This window comes from Physcomitrium patens, chromosome 18 (genome assembly GCF_059467195.1).
Source record: "Physcomitrium patens ecotype Gransden chromosome 18, ASM5946719v1, whole genome shotgun sequence".
Classification (NCBI taxonomy): domain Eukaryota; kingdom Viridiplantae; phylum Streptophyta; class Bryopsida; order Funariales; family Funariaceae; genus Physcomitrium; species Physcomitrium patens.
In genome coordinates this window covers 11,079,017-11,103,758 of record NC_143427.1, presented here as the reverse complement: position 1 = coordinate 11,103,758, position 24,742 = coordinate 11,079,017, and the positions used below count along the sequence as shown (strand labels likewise).

The 24,742-nt window shown below is 35.4% G+C and overlaps 3 protein-coding genes across 5 annotated transcripts; 2 read left to right on the top strand and 1 right to left on the bottom strand.

Moving 5' to 3' along the window:
- The first annotated feature begins 1,125 nt into the window (after nucleotides 1–1,125).
- Nucleotides 1,126–6,807, top strand: LOC112295422 (mitochondrial import receptor subunit TOM40-1). Its single transcript, XM_073540898.2, has 12 exons — nucleotides 1,126–1,262; nucleotides 1,456–2,136; nucleotides 2,480–2,561; nucleotides 2,975–3,074; nucleotides 3,212–3,322; nucleotides 3,645–3,695; nucleotides 3,986–4,051; nucleotides 4,334–4,435; nucleotides 4,827–4,895; nucleotides 5,762–5,845; nucleotides 6,004–6,099; nucleotides 6,406–6,807. The coding sequence occupies exons 2-12, from the start codon at nucleotides 2,001–2,003 to the stop codon at nucleotides 6,460–6,462; spliced, it is 954 nt and encodes a 317-aa protein (XP_073396999.1). The 5' UTR covers nucleotides 1,126–1,262; nucleotides 1,456–2,000; the 3' UTR covers nucleotides 6,463–6,807.
- Nucleotides 6,808–9,948: 3,141 nt separating this feature from the next.
- LOC112295182 (SH3 domain-containing protein 2) lies at nucleotides 9,949–12,619 on the top strand. Of its 2 annotated transcripts, none has more exons than XM_024546408.3 (2): nucleotides 9,949–10,438; nucleotides 11,179–12,619. In XM_024546408.3, the coding sequence occupies exon 2, from the start codon at nucleotides 11,234–11,236 to the stop codon at nucleotides 12,416–12,418; it is 1,185 nt and encodes a 394-aa protein (XP_024402176.1). In that variant the 5' UTR covers nucleotides 9,949–10,438; nucleotides 11,179–11,233; the 3' UTR covers nucleotides 12,419–12,619. The 2 variants fall into 2 exon arrangements, with proteins under 2 accessions (XP_024402176.1, XP_024402177.1); XM_024546409.3 differs by lacking the exon at nucleotides 9,949–10,438 and adding an exon at nucleotides 10,731–10,889.
- Nucleotides 12,620–14,103: 1,484 nt separating this feature from the next.
- LOC112295181 (catalase isozyme 2) lies at nucleotides 14,104–18,448 on the bottom strand. Of its 2 annotated transcripts, none has more exons than XM_024546406.3 (10): nucleotides 18,342–18,448; nucleotides 18,049–18,232; nucleotides 17,001–17,097; nucleotides 16,539–16,876; nucleotides 16,122–16,304; nucleotides 15,720–15,989; nucleotides 15,100–15,363; nucleotides 14,835–14,924; nucleotides 14,589–14,656; nucleotides 14,104–14,438 (listed from the first exon to the last, which is right to left on the bottom strand). In XM_024546406.3, the coding sequence occupies exons 2-10, from the start codon at nucleotides 18,061–18,063 to the stop codon at nucleotides 14,285–14,287; spliced, it is 1,479 nt and encodes a 492-aa protein (XP_024402174.1). In that variant the 5' UTR covers nucleotides 18,064–18,232; nucleotides 18,342–18,448; the 3' UTR covers nucleotides 14,104–14,284. The 2 variants fall into 2 exon arrangements, with proteins under 2 accessions (XP_024402174.1, XP_024402175.1); XM_024546407.3 differs by having other exon boundaries at nucleotides 18,049–18,104.
- Nucleotides 18,449–24,742: the final 6,294 nt, after the last annotated feature.

The window sequence follows — 24,742 nt, the reverse complement described above, 5'->3', positions numbered from 1 at the left end:
GATCGTATAGATGGTTGAGTAGGGGCCACAAAGAATATTTTGAATTCGACGCTGATTTAACAAAGGAAAATTTGGTTGCATGTGCAGTGGTGGACTAACCTCTGAGTTTCTAATCCGTTCGGCTGGAACCAGGTAGATCATTGTAAACAGTTGCTGCAGCTTTGGGTATTACTGTATGTACATCACGTTTGTCATGCATGTGATTTGATGCTAGAATGGAAGAAACAGATCGTTAACGTCCAACTTTCTATACGAAAGCTGGAATGCTCTTTTATAGCTATTATATACGACTCTTGATTCAATTTATATATATATATATATATATATATATATTTTTACGATTTATGCAAGCATGATATTTACGACTTTATGAGCACCTTGCTGTGAAATTAAGCTGATCAGTTATTCATATTCAGCATGTGAATGGAACGTCTCTTTGCTATTCCTGAAATACTGCTCTCTTTTCGGTTTCGGTTCATGTCACAAAAATGTCATGAAATACCTCTTGTATTTTCTGTGTAGTTTTTCAATTTATAACAGTGCTTTACATTAACTAAGGAAATTTCACTGATTTAGAGGCTCATAGATTCTTTTTTTCATAGGACTCAGGTCAAATCTATATTGAGGCTGATCTTTTGGTTTGGAAACAACCTTGGCCTCTTCAAGATCGCGTGTTGTCCATACTTCTCAATTTGTTCATCTTTGACGTGTCAGCTGCACTCTTACCACAGGTTCTGCTGAACAACAAAGAGGGCCCCACAACTTGGCATTGGTGATGGGGCAGGTTTGAGAGCATTGTCCAGTTGGAGTTCTGTACGCTTACGGAATAAAATGGCAACCAAACCGTACACCCACTGATCCTCTTTAGCATCACAGAAATACTTAAAACGAAATTGTGGGATTAAAATAGTATGTGGTCAAGTGACATGTTTGCTCATTGTATCTGCCCCTTGCATCCATAAAATAAGAGGCTGGTAACTATTTAGTAAGAAGTATAAGCACAGACGTGACTATGTAGAATCACGTGTTGTGCATCACGAAAAATTGCATTCGGTTGGAAAAGTTGCCTGGGGGAAACGGGATGATCTTTCTGAAAAGTCAGCAGCAGCTTAAGTGTACTGAAATTAACCAATTAAATCCACACAAGGAACATAAGGAATTATAGGCGATAATCTTCCATGAGTCGGTTTCTGTTGGGAGCGCTCGGAGAACGCGAGAGCCTCCACCAAGAGAAAAGAAGGGGAAGGATTGCAGCGGTTCAAGTATGATGCCTCTTGACCTTGAACCTTGTTCGTGCTTTTTCTTTTCTCTCCTACACCCCGATAATACCCTAAAACCCCTCCCTTTCCCCCACCCTGAACTCGCTCACTCATTGGGTGTACCATGTGATATCGTGCGTACTGTTTATCAAGGATTGCTTACCTATGACATTTTATAATTTTGGAATGATGATAGACTGAAGACCGAGGATGGAGTTTGAAGTGTTTTCTTACAATCAAGATCGAGATTTTCGACTCATAATGCTTCTCATCAGATGCCAGCGTTGTGCCTTAGTGTCTGAATCTTCACTGTAGATAATTGGGGAGTCTGTTCTTATACCTATCGCACGATATTCCCACGCTCTTGGAAGACATCATATCCTGTCTCGAGGTCTGCTACGTTAGGACTCTCAAAGAAGACTTGCTAGGAAAATGTGGCCATGCCTTGAATCTAGGGCCACAAAATGTAGGAAGAGAGTCCTGTTGGTGTCACGAAGTTTGTGTGGAAGCAGGGAGGATTTTCATTTCATTCAATGGAGAGGAAGGATGCTGGATTGTTTGGAGCAGAAGATCGTTTTCATGTTGGTTTTTTAGAGCCGGCAAGATGAAGTTCTTCGAAAAGATTGGCTCCCTTCTCCAGGATCTGCAATATAAAACAAACAGATACGAGTCAGTCACATAGTGTGGTAGGGTCAAACAATTCTACGTGGTTCTGTTGAATTGCAACAAGGTGAAGTAAGGATGGGGTCAGCTATTAGCTATTGCTCCCCTCATCATGCCTTGACAGCCGCCGTGTGTGGAGATGACATAAAACTTCCTGAGTACACGAACTTGCCGTGCCCTGTAATGTACGAAGAGATCACGCGCGAAGCGTACAGTAAGTTCTCCTGCTTTGAATGCCAGTACTGGTATTATACAGTTTATTTTATTCCAGGTTCATTGTAAAATTTTCATCACAGTCTATAGACATAAATAAAATGTGATCTGGTTTGGATTTCTCGTGGTCATTAGTTTCGAAAAGCAGGTGAAACTATGAAACTTTATTTGAAGTATCTTGGTGAGCACAGTACGCAATCCTTTACAAACATTGTAAACCTCAGTTTGATCTAACAAGTTGATTAACACAGTCGAGCTTTGTTATGTCCATGATCGACATTGAAACAAAATTTTACTTGCAATTCCTACATCTTGTTTGATGAACTGAGTGTCTGCGATTTCAGTGTCCTTGAAGCCTGAACACTTCGAAGGCTTGCGCTTCGACATTTCCAGGGCGGTGAATAATAAGTTTGCTATGAGCAATAGGTGAGGATCTCCAGTTGAAGTTGGTTTAAGAACATATTAACGTGCATGTTCTTGTATTCATGCCATTTGCTAATCATCACTTCATGCCATCATCCCCAACCAATGTTGCGATATGATTCTTTGTATGACGTCTTGCTATAGCTTATCATCCGAATTATTTGCATAAATTTTTGGATTTTATAATAAAGAATCGCTTAGACGTGCTTTTTGATAAACGTCATTCTGAGAGACCCGTAGTTGTCAAGTGTTTTGGTATTTTCACCTTTGCTAATCACTTACGAATTAAGATTCTTCTCTTAATGTTCCAACATCACATCAAGTTACTAGTATATGGTTCAACTTTGTTATCCTTCGTGCACAATATTTTCATTTATTTTCTTATATATTAAAGAAGCAATAAATTTGGTACGCAGAGTGTTCATGGGTTTGATAGACCTTCCCGGTAATAGCGGCTCTGTACAAAAACAATCAACCGGTCACTTCGACGTTGGTGCTAATCTTGTTGATCAAAAGGTGAAGATAAGTTGGATACTGTTTGTTGATAATTAACTTATTCGATAAAAAGAAAAAAGTCAAATATTGCAACACATTGTTTGATTAAGTATTTCGAAGTTGTGCTGCACTTAAGCTGTTTCTTTTGCAAGTTGCAGGGCAAGATGGACGTAGTCTTGGTGATGAGACGTATTCTGTCGGAGGGACGTTTGTCAGCTAAAGTGAAGTATGATGTCAACAATCGGTTTTCCATTAAAGCCGATGCCCAGGTTTGTTTTTTAATACGATCGTATTTTCTCTTCCACTACAAAAGCAGTAGAACTCCATACAAGATATTGTAAAGGCCATCTTGTACTTTGTGTGCATCGTGCTATGTAGCACGGATTGAACATAGTCAATGGTCTCTTAATATTCTTAATACTCTTAATATGCTATGGAGCAGCTTAGAAAGCTGAAGATGTGCATCTTCAGCTAAACCATTTACCAGATATTCTAGTTATTCCGAAAACAATCCACCGCTTGTTCCCCTCGTTCTGATGTAAATCCTACCTAATTCCGTACAGTTTCTAACAGTATTTTTGTACATTCCAGCTTACAAATGAGCCGCATTTTACGCTCGGAATGTTCAACTTCGACTACAAGGTCTCTAGCTGTATCTATTGTTGTGAAAGTCATTTAAAATAATAAATATATCTAAAGTTCAACGCATTGCATCACATTGAATTTCTGATTCTTAGTAAGGGAGTAAAATGTCATGCAAAGTGCCATGTAGAATGTGGGAGGTGATATAAGTTATAGAGAGTGCTTCAATGGAGAAATGATTGCTTCAAGTCGGGTAAAATGCACGTCGATTATTGGCAGTCTCCATAAAGCTTTAAAAGATTGTTCTTGTTTATCAGCTTCTGTTCACATTCATATGAAAATTGTTGCAGGGATATGACTATCAAGCTCGGCTGACGATGGGAAATAATGCTTACTACGGTATTAATTACATGCAGGTGAGTTCCAACATCTTTCTTTAATCACAAAAGCGGCTCTATGAAGAAATTATTCTCCTTCAGTCATCTCGGTATGCACTAGATCTTCAAATTACATGCCAGTCAGTCAAGGCATCTTGTCTCTAATCTACTGGAGCGGTGAGGAGTCGATTTGTACCTTTCTATCTTACAGATGATTGTCCATCATAAGCAGTCCAGCTATGACATCTGAGATTATTTTTATTTGCAATTTATACGTGAAGTTTATAAGGCCTTGACTACTATCGATTAGTGGTGGAGCAGAGTGTAACGCCTAAATTATCACTTGGAGGGGAAGGGATTTGGCTCGGTCATCAACGGAAATCAAGCATGGGTCTTGCAGCTCGCTATAAAGCTGATACTGTGGTAAGGTAGCTGTGTCTAAGACCGCGTGCAAAAAACCATTTTTTGGCTAATTTGCCCTTGCTTTTCAACAGTAGTGGTCTTACGTATCACATTGATATCTTCAATGAGGTACCCAATCTTCTATGATTGAGCAATTTAGATGTTTCAGTGGAATTGGTTATTCCATCACCACATCCTCCACCCAAGTTCCCTTGAATTCTGACCAGTTCATATACTTTCGACTACATTAGAAATATCAGGTTAGTTCAGCATTGTAGGCTGTCATCTCATTGATTAAAAAACAACCAAGAACTCAAAGAAAGAGGTTAGTTTCTCACATCTTGGAACCGATTTGGTAGTGCTTGAATTGTGGCAAATCATCTTCTCTGATTGTCACAACATTGGCGTGCAGATTTGCACAGGTCACGTGAAATCGGAAGGTCAAATAAACTTCACTTATGTTCAAAGATTGTCCGACAAGGTAACATCTTGATTCCTACAAGCATTTAATTTTTCAATTAATAATTCATCAATTGTTTCATAAAGCCAGGATCCTGCATTTGGATGACTATCTCACTTATCAACTGGGGTTGTTAGGATTTACTGCAGTCAAAACTGTGTGTCCACCCCGTGTTCCGATAGTAGCCCGAGTGCCATGTTTGTACAATCTATTTCCTCCTCGAATGGCTCTAGTTGCAGTCCGTGTAATATACCAAATTTGCCACTTGCTCCTCACATGGTCGAGAGGCGCGAGGATCAAATTCGACCTAATTCTATTGCCACGCTGTTAACATATGTGTGAAGAAAGAAGTTCAGTACGTTTAAGATCAAAAGCTTGGCTCTAGAAAAATCACTTAATATCAAAATGAAGTGCTAAGGAGTTGTAGAAAGAGTTAAAGAGCCGACAATATGCACAACAAGAGTTGAGCGGTAAAGATTAGGCGACTCGGTCCTAAATCAAAATTGCTGCAGTTCCTCCCCTCTAGCGATTACATTATGTCGTAGCGTAAGAGGAAGTCCATGACTTGTAAGATATGATCAATTCTTATAATTGGATAGATTGCCATACATCAACATCCGTGAGGGTTGCTCAACCAAGATGGACATCTCATATCTACAGAACAAAGCAAATATCCTGATTGGAACTGTGAGGACTATCCACTAGGTGGGGTTAAGGGTTTATTTTTTGCCCTGGCCATGGTTGGTACCCACGTAATCACAACCTGGGGATGAGGTTGAGAATTGACATGAACAATGAGTTTCGATCAGATTGGATGTTCTGGCTACATTAGTGTTATGAAGAGAAACTACAGTGGTTTTTTAATTTAAATCGTTTGATTATTTCAGCTATCAGTGGCTTCGGACTTTGTGTACAATTGGAATAGCAGGGAGGCAAATACCAGTATGGCTTTTGATTATCTCATTCGGCAGGTAATCTCTTTCAGAGTTGTCGTTCAACACAGAAATATCAGTCGTCTCATTAGGAGATAGATTTCGTACGATTCGTAATTACATCACTCATCATCCATCTTACGCATGGTAGATTAAGTTGTGCTCACATTCTAATGCAACTTATGGTCTGTTTGCAGTGTCGGTTGAGAGGCAGGGTAAACACCAATTACTGCACAACAGCTTACTTGGAAGAGAAGTTAACATCTGGCCTTACTTTTTTGCTTTCTGCGGAGGTTAGTCAACATTCACTTAACACGTTCAGACGTACTTATCTTTGGTTTGTAACGACAAGCTTACATTCTCCTGAACTTGAAATTAAGAATACCAGAACCTGGTCGTGGAATGCATGGATGAAGAGATTTGTCATTAGTTGGTGTAATCTTATTGTTTTTCAAAACGCTATCGTGAAATCTCTATCAGATAAAGTTTTGTCTTGGTCGACTATGAACCAGCGTGCTGCAATGTCTTCTGCCTCTCAATGCACCAGTGACACTTGCAAATGTTTATTTATCAGCTAATCTGTAGCATGCTTGTTGCAGCTTGACCATATTAGGAAAAACTACAAATTTGGGTTTGGTATGACGATTGGAGATTAGTCGATTTCCGATTGGAACTGCATGGCCAACTCGACTTAGAAGATGGTCTATCCGTCTCATTTTATACTACATAGAAAGCAGAGCAGGTTATGTGTTTTTTATGCCATTGATCCACTCTCTCATTGAACAATTGAACAGCAATGACCATCCAAGTAACTAAACGAAGCTTAAAAATCGCTTTTGAATATGTTGGGCTGGACTGAAGCTACACAGAGGGGTTGTTGAGTTCCAGCTTCGACCTTTGAGGTGATTGCAGCGAATGAGCTCTTTCTAATGCAATATACAGACATTTTCCAAGTGAATGAATACTGCTCAACTTTCTATAAATTCTTGGTTTTGACATTCTCCGCAACTTCAAGGGTGACCGTTACGGCTGCTCTGATAACTTCCTATAATGGTTTCAAGCTTTTCAACGCAATCTCTCAGGATGTACCATGTTTGAGTTTACCCTTTTCAATGAATAGGACGTGATTTGTGCCTTGCAATGTTGTATAACTGTTTGAAATGGAAGAAAATTGTCATTCAGATGCAAAAATCTACTGAGATTCAAACTGTATGTGTTATCCTTAATGATTTTTAGATGAAGAAAAAAAAGGATAAAACCTGATCTATTAAATATTCTTACTCTATTATTGATATTTTGCACATATAGATCATTTTTCGATATTGGTTGTAGATTTTATTATATTTCTTAATATGATTTTTTTCTTTTGTAAGATTTTATACTTTATCAACAAAATATTTGAGCATTATGGTAAACAATTGTTGTAGAAATTAATTAAAATTTAATTTAAAGGCTTGATAAGAGTTAAAGAGCATTTTTATTTTTTTATTTGCACAATCACTACAAATCACACAAAAGATAGTAATAAAAAGATGTTTAAAAGAGAGTAGGTTTTAGTTATAATTTTTTTAAATAATTTTATAAATAATTGAATGACGTCAATTATTTTGTTGTTAAGTTATTTTAATATTTTATGTGAGATGGATTTTAGAAATTATAGAATCATTAATACATAAAATCTACATAGAAATTAGCATCCAAAACCAAATTGCTTTATGATCATCATTAAATTTTTTAAAGAATGATATAAGATTTTGAGGTTGAAGCTTTATTATACTTGAACAAGATATTGCATCTACTTAGTTGAACACTATACTTGATTATAATAGAGATTGTTGTAAATAATTTGTCTATTGTAAAGATAGAAATTTATTTTAATATAAATAATTATGATAGTAATAATAATAATAATAGAAGAAGAAAAATAAATAAATAAATAAATAATAAAAAACAGTTGCAAACAAAACCGTTTTTTTAATAAAAATTGCAAAACATTCCAAAGAAGAAAAATTATGAATATTTAATTTACACTTGATAATAAATTAATAAATATATATATATATATATATATATAATAGATGTGTATTGAAAGTGATTGTTTATCTTGATTTTAAAAAATCCATTTAAAATTGAATTGTACACAATTAAATATAAATTTGTACAATGCAATGAATATATCTTTTTTTACTATTCATTTTTTTTTCCCTCTCTTTAGAGTCATTAAAAAATAAAAATCATATTATTTTTGGTAATAGCATATCCAAACTATATTAAAATATGTACTTTTATCTATAGCTCCTTGATTTTGATATAAAGGTTGCAAAGAATATATAACTAAATATATAATTGATGTTTTGGAAGCTCTACATGAACAATCTCATATTATAGTTTTTTAAAAAGTATACTTGTGGCTCTTTTAATATTATAAATAAGAATCTATGGTTATTTTTCTACAAAAACATATTATGAGTTGGTACATTTATTCATAGATCTCTTATTTTTACATCTTTAAAAATAATTATGTTTATTATAAATAATAGAATATTTTAAAAACTTAAAGATCTATTTTTTTCTTTGACTTGATTGCTATAACATTCTTTATCTCTATTATGTCAATCAAAAAATAATGAAAAAGGATTATTTTTTTTCTAAAAAATGCTAATTGCAAATTTTAATTTTAATATCTCAGCTTTATATGTAAATAAAGAAAATAAAGAAAATATTTTTAATAAAAATAAAATAAAAATATATTATAATACTCAAAAATATATAAGAAAATGTTAAAATGACATGCTCATTTATTGCATCAACATACCCTATCATAACCATCATTAGAAAAATGGATTATCTCCAAAAACCATTATTATAATTATAGCTATTAACTTAACCCCCCTTGTTTCCAGCTCATGCTCCATCTATTTCCAATCTTCTCCATCCCAACTTTCCATGTTCATCTCTCTCCATTCCTAGCTCTCATCACAACTCTCCTTGTTCCCCACAATAGGATGGATTGATTTAGTAAATAGGTGGGTCATTTTAACATCTCTCTCTCTCTCTCTCTCTCTCTATATATATATATATATAGGATATATTATATACATATTACTTTTATTAATAAATCTCTTAATTAAAAAAAATATTATCATACCACAAAAACTATTAAAGTTATATATATATATATATATATATATATTAAACAATAAACATGTTGCATTATAATCATTAACTCCTATTACTAACAATACACAAAAGAATCTAATTCTTTTGGCCACATTTCTTAATATTAATATTAAAAACAAGTTGTGTACAATATGTATGTTCAATATATCTCTTCTTTCTTAAATTAAAAAAATATAAAATAATCCACAATCTTAATGTTCAACATGAACTTTCCATTATACCAAATATATTAAAAGGTCTAAATCTATATACAAAAGGTGCAATTAGGAGAACTTAATGTTTAGAAGAAAAGGCTAAAGGTTTCAACTTTCAAAACTTGTAATTAGTTGAAATCAAGAAGCTTTCCTTAGTTGGTTTTAAACTTAGATAAAACATCTAAGAGAACAAATAGTGTTTCTTGGAATTTGTATTTAACCCATTCTATGCATAATTTTTTTCAAAAATTTAAAAAGAATCATATTCAAATTGCTAAAAGAATCTACATAAAAAAGTAAAATAAAGTTTCTCATTTTATTTTATTTTATTTTATTATTCAAAGTTTTACAAGAAAAAAAAAATTATATTTAAAATCATAATTCAAAAACAACATAGTCCATATTATGGCCTACTCTCACTTTGCACTAGTCTTCAAGGTCAGAAATTTCCTCACAAAATCAAAAAAAAACATTCCTCACCAAACGGTGGGCTTTCAAAACACTTTTGAACTATGACCTTTCCAAATGGACTTCTAGATCTAAAGACCCACAAACTGCAAGAAAATGCGCAACACCACAATTATTGCCACATAGACAATAGTAATATGGACACGTAAGCAAGCAAGTCCGTGTTGCATGGGAAAACAGGGTCAGGAATGTGCAGGGGAAGGCGTGAGGGGTGGGGGGGGGGGAGTCAACTCCCCGGAACCCTAATCCAAGCCAAGCCCATGACATGACGTGAGTGGGTCCGTGCGCTCTTTTGGAGAAAGGAGAGGCCTCGCTTAGAATTTCCGTGCCCCTCGCTTCACTTCCACTGTCCGCTTTCCTTTTTTTCGCCATTGCATTTTGCGTTTTGGTGGGTGCCCACGGATTCCTCATCCAAGACGAAGCCTCTTCCTCCCCCTCCTCCTCTTCGTCCTTCGTCTGTGACATTGCACTCTGAGAGAGTGAGTGAGTGAGAGCGAGAGAGAGAGAGAGAGAGAGAGAGAGTGTGAGGAAGAGAGTAGTGTGGAGTGTGGAGATACGCCGATGGAGCGCTTGATTCGGCGTCGGCGAAGGTGAGGAGGGTTCGGGCGGGAGCTCCGCGAGGCGCTGGAGATCTGTGGTTCACGGAAATGTGTGTCTGCATTGGCTGGATCGGCGGATCCGAGAAGGCAGGATTGAGGGAGCTCGAGTAGGGAGGGGAGTTGGGTTCTGGTTTATCGAGATCCTGGGGTTTCGTAAGCTTTTGCAGTTTGTGCCGAGGGCGTTATCTGGGGTGAGTTTCCATTGAGACGTTGCTTTTGGTTGTGGGTTGTGCTCAGTAGATCCTTTTCACAATGGCTGTTAGCCAGTGTGAGCGTCGTGTTGGTATGTTTTTAAGAACTGGGTCCTGGTCAGCTGAGTGGTGAAGCGCGTGTAGCCCGTTGTCGACAGTAGCTCGTGTTTTAGTGAGCTTCAGTTCTGTATTTCCGGTTGGCAGCTAATTTTAACACGATAGGCGTGTTCGTGTCTCATTTCGTTGCACTCGCACCTGCTTGTATTCATTTGAAACTTTGGTTCGCAAAAAGAACTGAGTCGCGAATGGCGACCTTTCCGCGAAGCGCAATTGAGGATAATTGTAATTTGAAATCTTGGGTTTCGTCACGGAGTCCAAACTTCCACAGTGCGCACTTCGTATTTCAACTGCAGCAGAAAAACGAATTATTGGAAATTCGAGAACATTGTTGGTAACGAAATCTGAGAAATTGTAATTTATCAATGATTTCAAAAGTAGTTAATGGTTTATTTTATCTTCAATCTCCTGGATGTTTTACGCATTCCACTCTACTTTGGATTGAGCACGAAAGTGGTTGCTTTCGCCGCCAGTGACAAACTCCCACGGCACTATGTTTAGTTGTTGAAGTTTTAGTCCTATTTTTTTAATGTAGTTTCCAGCCACTGGAGGTCCTGTTTTAAAGGTCAAACCGATATGAAAGTTGAAGAGGATCTGATTTTTTTATCTTCTTGTTTGAACAGTTGGAAGTTGTTAGTTTGAAGGTGATGCTTGGGCTGATTTCTGCAGTCTCGAAAAATGGCTTTCTTGAAAGGTAATTTCCACCTGCCCCGAAAGTTCAGCGGTGGTAGTGGTAGCTCAATATTGGATGAAGTTGAGCATCAACAAACTCATCAGGAGCTGGAGAGGCTCTACACGTCCACTAGGGCTGCAAAGCATTTTCAGAAAGATGTTGTCAAGGGGGTTGAGGGCTTGGTGAGTACAGGTAAAAGGCAACTCGAGATCGAAATCAGGTTTGGACAGGATTGCACTAAGTATGGGTTGGAGGGCGCCAGTGTTACGGAGTCTCTCTCAAGGGCCACACAGCACTATGGTTCGGCAAGGGGTAGGATGGAGAAAGAGCGGGAAAACTTTCACCGAGTTATATCCTTGCAGGTGGCAGAACCTTTGAAGGCGATGGTGCAAGGTTCACCTTTAGAGGATGCCCGGCACTTGAAACAAAAGTACGACCGTCTGCGCGAAAGCGTAGATAGTCATGCTTCCGAGGTTCAGAAGAGGAAGACCAAAGACGCCAACGGCAATCCAGAACACGCTGCCAAATTGCGAGCAGCTGAGCAGAAGCTGGATGAAATCATCTCAGCAATGAACACCATGGGAAAGAACGCCACATCTGCTATGAGCGTAGTTGAAACCCAACAACAGCAAACAACTCTCCACAAGATGCTCTCTATGGTTGAGGCTGAGAGAGCATATTTTCAACGTGTCACCAGCATTCTGGACACATTACATCACGAGATTGAGTCAGAGGTAAAAAAATCCTCGAATCCCTCGGTTTCCGGGAACGGAGACTCTCATAATTCTAAACACAGAGAAGGGCGCATTGTAGAAAGTTCTTATTCGGAAACACCCTCTTCAAATCCCTTGAGGCAGGCAGCTGTGGATCCACCAGAGCCATCTTACAACGTTGTGAACGGAAGTAACAGAGGGTATGAGGACAAGGAGCCGACACTTGAGGCTGGGAAAGTCCCTGCTGCCCCCGAGCCCAAAAGCTTCTATGCCACTGCAACACATGACTTTGTTGGAGAAGATGAGGGAGAGCTTACCATATCAGTTGGTGATGAGGTCCTGGTACGCCAGGTCACTTCATCTGGATGGTCGGAGGGACAATGCAACGGTCAATCCGGATGGTTTCCTTCTACTTATGTTGAGAAGAAGCAACCTATACGGAAAGGACGGGGAAAGTTGGGGGGCAGTTCTAGATGAGCTTTTCTAACCTTGCTAATGAATGCGCATTTACCAGACGAGACTTCCAGGTGCTCTATTCCACTGTATACAGTTCGCAATCTTTCTAATATTTTTTCAATCCTCATCTGACGTTGAGGATATACTTTAGGTTAGATTTCTTTAATATGTTCCAATCATCAATCTTCTCAATTTCAAGTTGACGTCGAATTCATGATGGCTTCTTTGTTGTCCCGTCATTTGCAAATGCAGCTGAAATGTGCAGTGCTGTTCTATCAGCCTATCATATCTAACTGGTGTATTTTTCTCCTTCTATCTACACTCAGATTGGCTGTTAACTTGAGCAGCTAGGAAAGTTCTCTTTTGATTTAGAAATTGAGTACCTCATACTCCTGCGAAACAATGTAGCTCTAATTCGCAAATAGTTTTCAGAAACATCCTAAAATCCCTTATCTACTGCATTTTTGTGAAATTAACAAAGTACGTTGTGTAAACATACGTACTTTTTCTGCTTCCATCTAATTATTTCCTACCGTGGACTGGAAAATGATAAGACGGAAGGAATTTTGAGGAGTACTCCAGCTTACCACAATTGATGGCGTAGGCCTGCCGCAGCAGACCTATGGTATAGCTCGTGATTCGTTAATAACTCGACGATTTCTTATTCGATTAAAAGCTTTTCGTGGAATGCTTTTCATTTGTGCATCTGGGGATTATTTCAAATTTGAAAATTTTCTGTTGGAACAGTAGGGGATAGCATAGAATGAAGAGGTACTAAAAGCCAACCAATGAGAGAGACGGCATAGAATCCGTTGGAGGATGCTACTAGTTAGCAGGATAAGATGAAGTACAATTTTAGCAGTATATTAATTGAGGATGTGAAGATAACCCAAAAGTCATTTACTCCGCCTAAATTTGTCGTCCTTAATTGTTCACTTCTAGTTTCATAAAACAAAAACTTATTATGCATAAAATAGAAAGTGTTAGAGACAAGTACGTAAGTATTTGATGCCATTTATAGAAATTTTTATTTCAATGAATGAACAAATAGTGAATATCGTCAACTTTTTAATCGGCTATTTGATCATTGCTACACATGAAACTTCTTAAAACATTTTTTTCGATGTAATTGTCCTGCTTTAATGGAGAATTAAACCATTGTTTGGTTATTTTAAAGATGAAGTAATGCTGCATAAAAAGGTACTTCAACTGTGAGCATGAATTGTCAACTGGAGTTGTAGGTCTTATCAACTAATTTACGTTGTGTATCGACATCGGAGTGCTCTCTCTTTTTGCAACTGTTTGCATTACTTTGCTCAAAAGTTACTAAGCTGGACTGCGAAATAGAGTTTGTACAACGATTGTGCCATGTAGTAGCCAACTCGAATTCTGGTTAACCAGTAATTGCAAAGCTGTCGGAGTACTTTTCGAGAGGGTGATTCTGAGAGCTCCACTTAATTGGCCCCTGCTTGAAATCACCTGACTCGAGTGGTTGGTTTTTCTAGTTGTACTTGCGTAACGGAATATTCCTGGCTTGGAGATTTGATAACTTAAGAGGAAATCACAAATTTTGATTTTACGTTGTCTGCAATTGCTAGGAATGTGAATGGATTTGCTTCGCTACATCGCAACCGCCGTACACAGGTTCTATGCTAGGAAACAGAACAATCCAAACGCAGTGACTTCGAAATTTGTTAACAGACCAGTTACAAGATTAACGGTGTTCATGTTAAAACTTGTTCATAACAAGCTTTAGTTCAAGATTGCACTGGAACTTTCCCACCAGATGCATCCCCACATCCTGCACACCAGGCCATCATCCACCTCCTAGCAAATCCATAATAATATCGCAAACCAGTAGACATAATTACAAAGTAGAATAAGTATCTACATGGCTGCCTTCATGCTGAAGTGTGAGGCAATCCTCTGGCCCAATGTCTTGTCACACTGGCTCCAGTACGCAACCCACACGCTACGGACTTCATGAGTCACTCTGGGGTCTGATAGCAACTCAATGATGCGCTTAATAAAACGGTCTTGCCTGTAGAAATACCAAAGCACGAGTCAATTCCTTCACGTTCAACTCACTTGGTCACTGTAGCTGTCGATTGCAGCAAAGATATATCACACTTGCTAAGAACAATTTTGTACAAGAAATTTCAAACGTTGATCAAGGAAGAAAAAATCGTACCTAGCAGGATCAAAGGACCGGAACCTGACTCCAGGTTGTTGGAAATTGTTCTCTTTATGAATGACAGCCTGCCATAATAAGTTTACACTCCATAAATAACTTTAAACTCCAGAACTCAATGTGTAACTTTTCACAGGCTTTGAAGTATACAATTTAGTTCCACAAAACCAAAATAAGTATGCCTAGATTGATCAAAAACAATTTCTAAACCAATATCCATTAAATAGACTATATACAAAGCATTACCTTCTCCCTGATTCCTAAGAGTCTGCTCTGTGAAACTGGAACGCGTTCTGAGTGGCGAACGGGGTCAAATCGTGACGGAAAATAATTCACCTGCATATAAAAATAATCTCCTAATATCAGTGTGGGATATTTTGCTTCAAAATTCACATACACTGAACAATGCATTGTTGCGGAGGGAAAAGTAAAACTAATTAGCTAATAATTAGTTGGAGCACAAATTCTGAGTCTTCAACTTTGCAAAAAGTAGGATGATTGCTACACTTACCTCCTCATCACGATGCATGAAGTTCATAAAACCTTCGTGATGGTTGTTATGGTGTGCACATTTAGGAGCATTAACAGGCAGCATGAGGTAATTAGGACCCAAGCGATGGCGCTGAGTGTCTGAGTAAGAGAAGATACGAGTCTGAAACATCTTGTCATCGCTGTAATAGATTCCAGGAACAATAACACCAGGGCAGAAAGCTAGCTGCTCATTTTCAGCGAAGAAATTGTCGATATTCCTGTTCAGCACCATCCTTCCCACAGGCTGCGTGCAACACCAAAATTTCACATATATTATAAGCGAATGAACTGAATGAAGTTCCAACTGATATAAATTAAATGAGCTAGAGCAAAATGCACAACTTAGGGTTTCAGAACCGCCTAATTCGCACCTTAAAAAAACCTATCAAACATGTACTCATTATCTAAGACCCATTTATAACAAGTTCTAATTCACTCGCAAATACTAGTAAGCTGACAAGAACTCAGCTCAGCTAAGCTCGGGAATTCACAAGACAGCAGGACTTGTTACAGTTGACTGTGGCCTTCACCCACCAATTAAGACACTTGACTTTTTGCCGACTAGAAAAAGAAAAGAAACCAACGTTAAGGGAGACATACCTGAAGGGGAAACATGTCCTCAGGCCAAATCTTAGTATCATCCAGAGGATCAAAATCAAACTTATCTTCGTCAGCCGGGTTCATTGTCTGAATCATGAGCTTCCACTCGGGGAAGTTCCCAGAAGCAATAGAATCGTAGAGGTCCTGGGTAGCATGGCTATGATTGGCACCTCCAACCATAACGGCTTCCTCATCCAACAGGCTCTTTACACCACAAGTGGGCTTCCAGTGGAACTTTACATAAGTTTCTTTGCCAGCCTTGGTAATCAACTGCGCCAATACACATTATCATCAGAATGGCAACATACATAGGGAGGCCCAATCCCCACTAGATCGTTTACAGAATTCAAAAAATGAAATTCGTCTACAAATCCTGTGTGAGAACAAGTTATCAAAACCAACCTTGAAGGTGTGGACACCAAAACCCTCCATGTGGCGATAATCTGCCGGAATACCAATGTCATCAAACACAAAAGTGAACATATTGCAGGCCTCAGGGACATGCGAGAAGAAATCCATAATACGCCATGGCTCCTGAATGTGACTCTTGGGGTTCGGCTTCAAGGCGTGAATCATATCAGGGAACTGTACAAAAACAAAGTCACCATCAATATAACGAAGACGGAAAATCACTAGGTGAGGATACTAGCTCCAAGCGCCAACTTAAGCTTAATTCATGTGTTCACTAAAACTGGCTTCTAATTCACCATATAAACCATAAACATAGCCTTAAGTTCATCACTCAGCAGCAAAAGAAGGAAATCCCCCATTTCACTTTGCATCCCAATAAAGTGAGTGTAAGTTCCTTATGTGATGTACCTTAATCCCATCTCGAATGAAGAATACTGGAATGTTGTTGCCGACCATATCAAAGTTACCCTCTCGAGTGTAAAATTTGACGGCAAATCCACGCGGGTCACGAAGAGTCTCAGGGCTTCCTCTTTCGTGGATCACAGTTGAGAAGCGAACAATCACCGGGGTCTGCACACCAGGTGCCCTCAAGAAATCGGCACATGTGAGGTGCGAAATGTCGTGTGTAACCTCAAAGAAACCCTTGGCGCTAGCACCTCGTGCATGCACCACACGCTCTGGAATGCGCTCTCTATCAAATTGCGCCAACTTCTCCACCAAATGGTAGTCCTCCAAGAGGACCGGACCTGGATAAAAGAAGAGTAGTCAAGAAGTGCCCTAACAGGTATGGTTCAACAACTCTGCCGCAAAAGATTGCTTACAAGTTACCCAACACTAGTTCGACCAATGTCCCACTGAAAATATGCTTACCTCTAGGACCAACTGTGAGAGAATTGTTGTTGTTCCATACTGGCGCTCCCTGGTTTGTGGTCCAAAATGGTGTGTCGTACTGGCTAGATGGCCGATACTGTATCCAAACACAGCAAATTCGGTAAAACAACCATTTACAAGCAAATAAATCTGTCAGACTGGCACAAACCAAAACAACTTAACCAAAGGTGATTACACTACACCACGCTCTTCACTATTTCAATCCAGCCGTGAAAACATTGCAGTGTCGTTACCAGCATTAAAACCCTCAAAAGTAAGTTTATAATTTACACAAGTGTATCTCAATCACACAGATAAATTACTCAATGAAGGAACATACAAAGGCAAAGATTAACTTTGAAACCTGAAGACATACTCCATAAGGTTTATTTAAAAATAAATAAAAATAAAAAATAAAAAACATTCACAAAACCACTAGTACTCGAGAAATCCACAGTTGATCGGAGCATGCAAGTTATATCGGATACAACTCTCAGAATCCACATCACTGTTCCCAATCACTTTAATACCTTCGAGTACTGACAATTTTGAAACCAGACGAAACAACGTAATCTCACAGCATGCTTTTGCTTGCTCGCCGAAAAACATTCTTCAAATAAGAAATCATATGTAAATCAGACGACCAAAATCTACGGACGTAAGACCTTCGCGGCACCGCTAACTGGTCTGTGATAAACGTTTTAAGAAACGTTATTTTCACAAAGCTCGAAATCAATTCAATTCATGCAGACAATCCAAGACAAGACCTCATCAACACCGAAACCACTGCGGTCCTACTCACGAATGTTTCATATTGAAACCCAACATCTAAATTTCAAAATAATAAACAATTGAAGGGCAATAAAAACACGAGAAGGTAATTCTCATACGTCCCAGATGACACAATCCGAAGAGCAACAAATACTGGTTACGCTAACATAATTCCCACGAGAGAACTGCGATCGTTGTACGCAACACAACAAAATCGAGAAAAAAACAATCAACGCCAACACGCATCAAGGTTATCGCGTTGGCAGCGGGAATTCACCTTGTACGGATCCATGATGACAGGTCGATTCTCAAAAGCACGCCTGGTTCAAACTCCTGAATGAGCACAATGCCTCACAAGAATCAGCTGCTCGCTTCACCACAGCTCAATATTCCGCAAAACTCTACAACCCAACCTCCGGCACCACTACGACACCTCACAACCAACACAACTCTCCAGCAACCTAGACAGCCAACACAAAGGAACACAATTATCGCTCCACAACTTCCATCAGACCATGCAAAAAGCTCAAACAAACCCCGAAACAATTTCACAGAAACCTTCCAACTCACCGAAGAAGCAAAATGTTCACTACGTCGAACCAGACGATCAATTTAGATCGTCCTATGAAGCACCGAGAGGGAGAGGATCGCAGAAACGCTACTTGAGCACAACATGTGCATTAAGCCACAGCCCAGACTGAGCTTTGAAGTGTGATAACCCCAACAGGTTCCCCCAAGATGCTGTAAAGACACGATTTATTCGGAAAGAAATGGATGGCGCGACCGAAAAGAGACTCAACCAGTGGCGGTCTCAAAATTGATGACAATATTTCTCCACATCGGTGCGGTGGCCACACGCCACATGCGAAGTGCCATCAATAATCTTTTCTAAGGAAATTCAATTTCCGCTATAGCGTTCCTTTTCGATGATTTATCATTGCCACATCGTTCACAAGTAGATGCTCTTTTTCTTCTTCAAGACAACACATGAATATCAATTAAAAGAGCTTCCCTGACTGCAGTTTAAGAAATAATTAAAAATCTATCCTACAAAATTCATCGATGTAAAAAAAAATCCTGTGCATCCTCGCCCCAATGACAACGGGGTAGCATTAGCAAGCCAGATAATGTTTGATAAGATAAGGAAATATCTTTAAAAGGTTGAAGCAAAAACACCGAACCACTGAATTTAGCGCCCTAAATCGCAGGTCATGAAGGTAATAGAAAGAAAGCGAAACAAGAGCGCGTGAGAGAAAAAAGGGGGAAATCCCAAGGGGATCGGTAGTGGTCCCCGACGCGCAGAGGAGAGCGGGTGATGTGCGGAGGCAGCGCCGTCGATCACCATGCCCCTGCCATATCCACGGCGCCCCACCTCCCTCCCTGTGCGGTCGCCGCAATAGCCAGCGATGAAGCTTGCACGGTCTAGCGGTGCTTGGCTACGCGGCGATAGGTGAGTGAGTGGAAGTACGTGGCAGGCATGGCCGGGGAATCTTCTCCGTATCCTGGGCTTCTTTATCTTTTGCTGCCGTTCTCGATTTCTCTCGGGCAAAGGGAAGCGGGCAGCGGGCAGCGGGCAGCATCCTGGGTTGGGCGGTTCTTGAAAAGTTATTTTTTCCGGTCTCTGCGTTCTCGTCAGATGAAGTTTGGTATTTTCGAGAATTCGTTTTGTGTTGTTTTTGAAATTTTGTTGATGGTTATTTTTTCTGAGATGGATAAGTACACATGGAGTTAATTGAATATACTCTTCTTTTCGTATAGAAACATATCTGCATGCGTAATTGTGGGTTCATTAGTATTCAGGTGTGAAAAGGGTTGGGGATAAAATTTGGGCCTTAATGAGTGAGAATTTGATGCCTTGATTTGTGGGGTAGAGTTCATGAAGAGTTTTGTGTTTTTGTTAGAGATGTGAAATGACTAATAAAATCCCATCATGTATTAAAAAAAAATGACATTTAAATATGTGAAAAGTGGCTTGCAGAACAACATCACATTTATTTATTTGTTTATTTATTTTTGAATTTTATTTCTATGGTTTTAATATGTGATTGCAAAGTTAAATATTTCTCATATTAACTAATATCATTTGTTTCTAAAAAAGTATTAAATCTTCTAGGATTTAAATTATCAAAACAATTCTAAAAAAATAAATTAGTTAGTTTTGAATTATGATTTGATTAATTAATAAATTTTCAGAGGAAGATATCTACAAATCAATTTTTGGGCAAAAAGTACAAGAAGATAACTATAGTTCTCTATTAAAAAAATATCAATTCAACATTTTACACATCTTCTACACATCCAATCTTCTTTTTTCTCTCGTACATTTTTTTTCTCTATCCCTCTCACTACATATGTACATCTACATATGTAGCTAGATTGTACAAATATTTATCTTTTTTAATTAACAAAAACCAATAAAAAAAATTCGATATAAAAAATTATTAATTATGCACCATAGAATAAAGTTAGTTTCCAAAATCTTGATTGATTAGTGGATGTTATTAATTTACAAAGGTTTACTTATCCAAAGAATAATTGTACATGCATATACACATTTTTTAGGATCAATGAATAGTTTTAAATAAAAATTTTACTTTAGCTGATATATATATATATATATATATATATAATTTTAAAATAATAAAATTAATACTTATACTAAGTATTTTTTTAATTTTTCAAAAACATTAATTTTATAAGACTTTAAAAAATATTTTAGTTCTTTTGATATCTATAAAATTTTCTTACTTAAAAATAATGTCAATGGACAAATAAAAGAAAATCTTGTAAGTCAATTAGAATATTTGTCTTTATATTTTGGATATGCTTAGGAAATCTTAAATTTGAATTACTAGTATGTATATGTATGTATATATATATATATATATATATATATATGTATATATATCATGTATTGAATTGCATGCATTGTTATAGTTTATTTTTCTTAATAAAAAATAGATACAAAAAATTTCAAAATATATATATATATATATATATATAAATTATAAGTGAGATTAATTTTTACTTAAACAAGTTGGCAAAAAAAAAGTAATAATTCTTTGATTAAATTATTTTTTATAAAATAAAATTATGTTAGAAGTATTGTCTTGATTTATTTTTCAATTAATACAAATGCAAAGGTTTTTTGCATAGAAGATATCATTCAAAATTTCACAAATGTAGTGTAATTAGAAATTTAAGCTCAATTGACAATAATGCTTTAGTAAGATGATTTTGAGATTTTATCAATAATTAAAGTATTTTTTTTATCAAATATAGAATCTTAAAAATAGATAGGAATATTTTTATAGTTATGAATGCTAATCCAACTATAAGTTTACATTTTGAATATGAATGCCCTAATTCTTAATAATAACTATATTTAAAAGTTTAATATAAATGATTTTAATATAAATTTTGTCTAAAAAAATAAAAAACTATAATTTAGATGAATTAAATATATTTCATATAGGTATTATTTGAATGAAGAAACTACAAGATATGAAAATAGTAATATTTTTACAATTCTAATACATGATGTAGCAAAAACTATCTCTAAAGTATAAATAAAATATATTTTTTTTACTTTATTTTAGGTTATAAAATATTTTTAAATATTATATGATGAATTCTAAAGTAAATTGGATCTATTAATATATTATTTAATTGATTCAATCATGTAATTTTTAAATGCCATGGATAATTAAAAGATGACATTTTGTCACAAACATACTTAACTAGTCTTTTCTTGTTAAGCAATAGGCATTCTAGTTATATTAATATATTATATTTGAGTAAATATCTATTCTTTTTTGGTAACATATGAATGTATTGAAAATTTTATTGCTTCTGATTCATGTTCTTAATAATTTTGATAATAGTGCTAATTCAATATTCTTGTTTTTTTTAGAAGTACGTAGATCCTTCCACTTCTTTTGTTGTATTTTAAGAGTTATGCAATATTCACCTTTAAATTAATATTTTTTTTATTTTTTAATATTGATTCTTTTTTTAATGAAAGTAAACTATCTCTCTTTGTAGAAATCTTCATTTAATATTAAAAGTTGTGGATTATCCTTTTCCAATTTGAATTATGAATTTATTATAGATATTTTTTATAAATATAGAAAAAATTATAGATGCTATAATTAGCAAAATTGAGAATAGATTTGCAACTATTCTAAATCTTCATGAGCTTGCCAACACTCTTAAAGTAGAAATTTCACATATTATTAATATGAATCATAAAGATATTATTTCTACATCTAAGGAAGAAATTAATAATAAAGTTTATAATCTATGCCAATAAGTTTTGCAATTGAGAGAAGCAAGTAGATCAGGCTCTAAATTAAATCCAAAAAGTCTTCTTATTATAAATATGAAATATGTAAGAATATATATTTCAAAAAAATTTAATAGAACAAGATCAAAATTTCAAGGATTTCTACAATAAGTGAAGTTCTATTTGAGGTTGCATTCCTTCTAATATCTTAATTGTCTTACTCAAGTTCAATTAATAGATGTACTTCTATCCAGAAGTATTCTCTCTTGGTTTGTATCTTTGATGGAAAATAATTTACAATTTTTCTATGATCTAAATTCATTCTTAAAAATGTTTATGGCCATATTTAAAAAAAATAATTAAAAAAGGGTAGTAAAGACTAAATTTCTATTTTTATGACAAGACATCATAGACATCCATCTTTGTTTTAATAATTACTTAAATTATATGAATATATAGAAGTAGATAAATGTCATAAACATATATATATATATATATATATATATATATATATATATATATATATATATATATATATATTTATTTATTTATTTAGATAAGAAATATTAGGTAGAAAATAAATGAAGGTAGATTTGATATTGTCTTGTGGTGAAGCTTTTTAGAAGCTCCATAAATGCATATTTGACTTTATACAAGTTTATAGTTGATTGATAGGTTAGAAACTTGGCCAAAAAGTTAACCATGTTTTATACATGTAGATAGCTTATAGTATAAGCTAATAATGTGGCGCACATGTAGAAAACTTTCCTTATAAGTTAAAACATATATCTTGCAAATTAGACATGTGTTAGAGGTCCAATTGGACGTTGCCACCTAGCTCTTAGTTTGGTAGTTTATATAGAGGCATGAATAATAATATTAATAAACTAAAAGTAAAAATCTTAAAGTTTTTTTTTTTTTTTTTTTTTTTTTTTTTTTTTTTGAGAGTGTATTGAGATTTTCTACTTTAAAGAAAATAGATTATTTATCTTTGTGAAAACTTTCATTCAATATTAGAGATTGCAGATTATCTTTCTTTAATTTGCCTTTTAGATTTGTTTGAATTTTTTATAATAAAAAAATTTATGGATGCTAGTCTTTGAAGAAATAAAAATAAATTTGAAATTATTATAGATATTTTTAGAAAAATTAATTAAGAAAGGATAGTGTCAAGGATAAAAATTCAAAAAATTCAAAAAATAAAAAAATATAATTTTTTTTTAAAGATAGATGATAAAATTAAAAAAAAAAACTAATATAGCTATTGCCAAAAGACAAGAAAACTAAAGTTCCTTAAACTAGACTAGAAGCAAGAAATGAGTTGATAAGAGCAAAGAAGGCTTTATTCTTGCCTCTATATATACTATCTACTTAAGAGCTATGTAGTGATCTTCTATAAGATCTTTAATATATGTTGAATTTGTAAGACACATGTCATAACTTGTAAGGCAAGTTTTGTATATGTACGCCACATTGTTGGTTTGTACCACAAACTAGCAATATATATAACACATGGCTAACTTGTTGGCTAAGTTTTTAATCTACCAATCATCTATAGATATATGTAAAAATGAAACCATGTCTATGAAGCTTCTAAAAATCTTTTTTGGAAGATATTATCAAATTAATTTATTTCTATTTATTTATATTGCCTAGATAACTATTAGAGTAAATATGTATGTCCATGATAGGTAGTAGAGACCAAACTTGTATCTTTATAATAAAAGTCACATTTAGCCACCATATATGTGGCAAAGTTTCAAATCTTACTTGTAATGTAGATTAGAATGACAAAGTCCTTATCAATCAATTTCAATATAGTAATTAAAAGATAACATCAAAGATTTATTCTTGACAATGCCAAGAATAGGCTCATTAGAGTAATTTATTGCTTAAGCCATTGTATGCAATAATCAATTCTTTGAAAGATGTGAAGAACAAAGATTTGATCAGAGAGGTAAAATCAAGCTATGGCAATAACTTCTAAGTTCATAGAAGCTTATTTATCAAAACCAAAACCTATACAAATTGACACAATACATTTCAAGTATCTTATTAAGTAAGAAAAAACTTAATGCCATCAAGAAGATTTATGCTTATATAATAGAGAACCTAAACATACTACATAACATTGTCCAAAGAAGCAACACAACCACAAAATAAGAATAATGGTTGCCAAAGTAGACAATGTATCAATTAAAATCTTGCATAATACCTAATAAAGGTCATATTCTTTCTTAAGATTTTTCATCTTATTTTATAATAGAAGTTTATTTGAAACCAAAAAATTACAAAGTCTTTATCTTGCTAAATATAAGACCCTTTGTTTGTTTTATAAACAAAGCCTTTGTTAAAAAAATAAGAAATATCTTTAATCAACAAAAATATATCTATGTATGTAGAAGTTATGAATGGTTATTTACTCTCTTCTAAAGATATTACTCATAAAATAGTTTCTTTTGATATAGCAATTAAAAATCATGATAGCTTAATAATATTCAATGTTATTAAATTCTTATTTAATTTAGTTATTTTAGAATTATTATGACTAAAAATATATAATCTTCAAATAGATTGAATTTCTTATAATCTTGATTTTTTAGTGATTTTTCTAGTCAAGTAAAAATCCATAAGTCTAATACAATCAAATTCTTATTGGTAGGTACAAGAGCTTTTATGCATGTAG